This window comes from Eurytemora carolleeae, unplaced genomic scaffold (genome assembly GCF_000591075.1).
Source record: "Eurytemora carolleeae unplaced genomic scaffold, Eaff_2.0 scaffold1469, whole genome shotgun sequence".
NCBI classification, from domain to species: Eukaryota; Metazoa; Arthropoda; class Copepoda; order Calanoida; family Temoridae; genus Eurytemora; species Eurytemora carolleeae.
The window spans coordinates 35,691-38,987 of NW_019397621.1; the positions used below are offsets into that span (position 1 = coordinate 35,691).

The 3,297-nt window shown below is 33.2% G+C and overlaps 2 protein-coding genes across 2 annotated transcripts in view; one reads left to right on the forward strand and one right to left on the reverse strand.

Moving 5' to 3' along the window:
* The window catches only part of LOC111715215 (uncharacterized), a 20,651-nt gene extending 18,748 nt beyond the window's left edge, over positions 1 to 1,903 (reverse strand). Inside the window, exons 1-4 of the mRNA XM_023490518.1 lie at positions 1,646 to 1,903; positions 1,421 to 1,507; positions 495 to 836; positions 90 to 187 (exon numbers count right to left, since the gene is read on the reverse strand). Of these exons, the coding sequence (XP_023346286.1) occupies positions 90 to 187; positions 495 to 836; positions 1,421 to 1,456 (476 nt within the window). The 5' untranslated portion in view covers positions 1,457 to 1,507; positions 1,646 to 1,903. The remainder of the gene's footprint in view (positions 1 to 89; positions 188 to 494; positions 837 to 1,420; positions 1,508 to 1,645) is intronic.
* Positions 1 to 3,297, forward strand: part of LOC111715222 (ATP synthase lipid-binding protein, mitochondrial-like) — a 23,771-nt gene that overhangs the window by 18,636 nt on the left and 1,838 nt on the right. The gene's annotated exons all lie outside the window — the stretch shown is intronic.

Below are 3,297 nucleotides of genomic sequence, written 5' to 3' on the forward strand. Positions count from 1 at the left end.
GGGGGGGGGGGGGGGAAGTATAATAAAGGTAAAAGTCCATTGTACCAGTGTTCAATAGTTATAATCTGGACTTCATTAAGATTTTTAACCTGCAAAGCCGTAGATAATTTGTTTCCTCCTCATTTAGCTGAAAACTGATTTTCTCTTGTTCAGTCACAACATCATTGGTATTTTCAATATTCACAGCCTAAATTTGTTACCCAATGAGCCATTTACGTTTAAGAATCCAATAATGATGTGATTACCAAAATTTATAAAACAAAAAAATTATTCTATCTTTGTATAATATAATCTAAATTAAAAAGTTTGAATTTAATAATTTTTTTCTAAATATTTTTTACTAATTGATTTGATTGCAACAGAATTATTACAAATTTGATATAATCGACAACGAGTTAAAAATAAGTTTTAATGGACATTTTATATTCCTTATTGCAAATTTTTGTAAAAACAAATGTTTTTAAAGAATTTATGAATGCTCTTAAATTGATCACCTTAGCTTGTTGAACCACATGAGTGTTTTTCAAAACAAACCTCTCCTTTAACACATTCTTCTGCTTGGGGACCGGGGACTTCACCAGGGGCATTGGGTTCATGGCCTGGGTGGGGAAGAGGTTAGAAGTAAGAGTTGAGTCTTGGACAGAACTAATGGCGGTAGTTGGTAAAATAACTGCTCTAGCAGATGAATCTGTTACTGGCTGTTGTGAGGGGGAGGAGTGTAAGGTTGGTAGAACGGAGATATGCTGTTCAGAAAGAGATTGGGACGCTTCGGTGACTTCTAAACTCTCTTGTGGCAAAAAATCCGGGTGCACCATTTCGTTACTCTCGTTACAAACCTAAGATTAATATCAAAATAATTTTTATTCTTTACGGAGTAAAATTAATTAATAAATTAATGTCTACTTATCAAAACGACTAAATGATTTCTATAAATCAAATAAATTCAATGTTTTGAATCTTGATTCTATAATTAAAATTCCCACCTACAATTCAAAATATCACAAATGAAACAAAATGTCGTCTTACTCTTGCTCATTTCTAAGATTACGTATAAACAATTTAACTTTTAGGTAAAAATGAAAAAAGAAACATATACATTTACATAACTCCCTAAAAAATTGCTTTAAGTTGATCAGAATAGAGTAATAGAGCAATTTATTACAAAATGCTCTAACTATTTTTAAGGGGTGAGATGTAAATTCAAGTCGATATGTTCTGCAACGAAAAATCGATCTTTTCTATATTTAGGTTTCGGGTCAAAAACTTTTTTTTGAATTTTTTCATCAAACAAATATACTGTTCATAAATTTTACGTCTAATGAGAAAAGTAAGTTAACAATTTCATCTTGAAAACTCAAAAATGTTTGAAATGCCAAACCAAACCCGAAGATAATAAACTATAATAATGTAAGACTATTGCCTCTTTTTTCTGGAAACAAAGCTTCTCTTTCTCCATTTTGCTTACAATTATTGCTTCTACTAACTGAGATCATCCATTTTTATCCATCTAAAAGACACATTAATGTTAGAAAAAAATATTTAACATGTTGAAAATATAGTGACTGCAGCTATGATCAATTAAGGCCGAAAGAATAAATAACGAATGTGTATGTAACGTTTTCAGAGAAGAAAAATTAACATTTACCTTCATTTTTGGGCGTCTATGATGTGTCTATTAACTATGAATCTTGTCTAAAAGTATTGTGTGTGTATCGCGAGACTGTCTGTTCCCCCGCCTTACACTGGACTGAGAGAGAGAAAAGAGTGAGGAAGTGAGTAAATGATTATTTTTACTTAAAAACAACCTAAAATGCTACATTTATAAACTCATTCTGACGAGAAATACAATATTTCGCAAATTTACTCCAACTTTTTTGGTTTTAAAGCGAGTACTTCTCTTAAAAACGGCTTCATGAGTATAGATTAATAACATCCACAGCCTTCTATCCCTCCCAGCTGTTTCAGCGGGGCGGTACACACACCGCTACGGTAAAGTAGACTACCTATCCCTCTAGCCATGCAACCACCCTCACCATTCAAAATCCTTTAAACATCCAATATAAGACTAAATCCTCGAAAATTGTTGACAAAACCGTCCCAAAATTGAAATATTACAAGTCAAGCATGCATGATATTTACATTTACCATACATTTTTAAACAACACATAATGTATTTTTAGGCTAAAAAAAGGAGCTTTTATTACATTGAAAGTTAATCCACAAAAAGTATACGTTCACGGAATTATTCTGAAAAATACTGAGAATATGATTTTTAATAGAAAGGCTTAAAAATCAATTTCTTTCATTAATTCGTTCAAATTTCGCCTTCTAAACATGATAATTCAAGAAACATTGAAGAAACGGAATCAAATTCGGAATTTTAAAAGTGTTCCAGCAAAATTAGCTTTATAAATACATGTCACCTAAATTCAAATTTATTAATTTAAACAAATTAAAATGGCTGTTTTCAAGCTTTACAGTAAATAAAAGTTCTAAACGTATTTAAAAATATTTAGCAAAACTTTCAATGACAATCAGTGAATCAAACTAATCTTCCCTAAAACATCCTCCCTTGCCAACATTTACGGGGTATTTGCGCACACAGACATCGGTCGTGTCCATTTTCATTTTCAGATTCATCAGTTTCGACATTTTTAAAATAATCGTCCAAGGACCAAGTAACAGTTAGTGATAAGCATTTATTTACTTCTTATTTACGTTCATTTTAGAATTAATATTGTTAAAGTTATAAATTTAAAGTGTTTAATAGTTTTAATACAACATCTCATCCAGTGGCGGATATAAGGGGGGTTATTGGGGTTATTTACCCCCCCCTAGAATCCTGGGGGTAAATCCCCCCCCCTAGAATCCTGGGGGTAAATACCCCCCCCTAGAATCCTGGGGGTAAATACCCCCCCCTAGAATCCTAGAGGTAATTACCCCTGAACATATATTCAGGTCCTGAATAGCAGGGGTTACTCCACTTGCTGCCTCTAGAAGTTACAGTTTACTTCAAAAAAAAATGCATTCCCTATTGATTAGTCTGCACTCAAGTCTCAAGTGCATTTTCATGATAGTAAAAGTTTTTGCGGCTTTTTGCAGATGCCTAAACAGTTATAAGCTTTGAAAACTGTTTAAAATTTAAACAAAAAATAGAAACGGAACTTATGTATATTGATAATTAGGTTGCTAACATGGCTGCGGAACACCATGAAAACGGAAAGGCTATCTAGCCTTGCACTCATGCACTCCTATCCAGGGGCGTACGAGGGGGGGCCGCGCCCCCCGCCCCCCTCT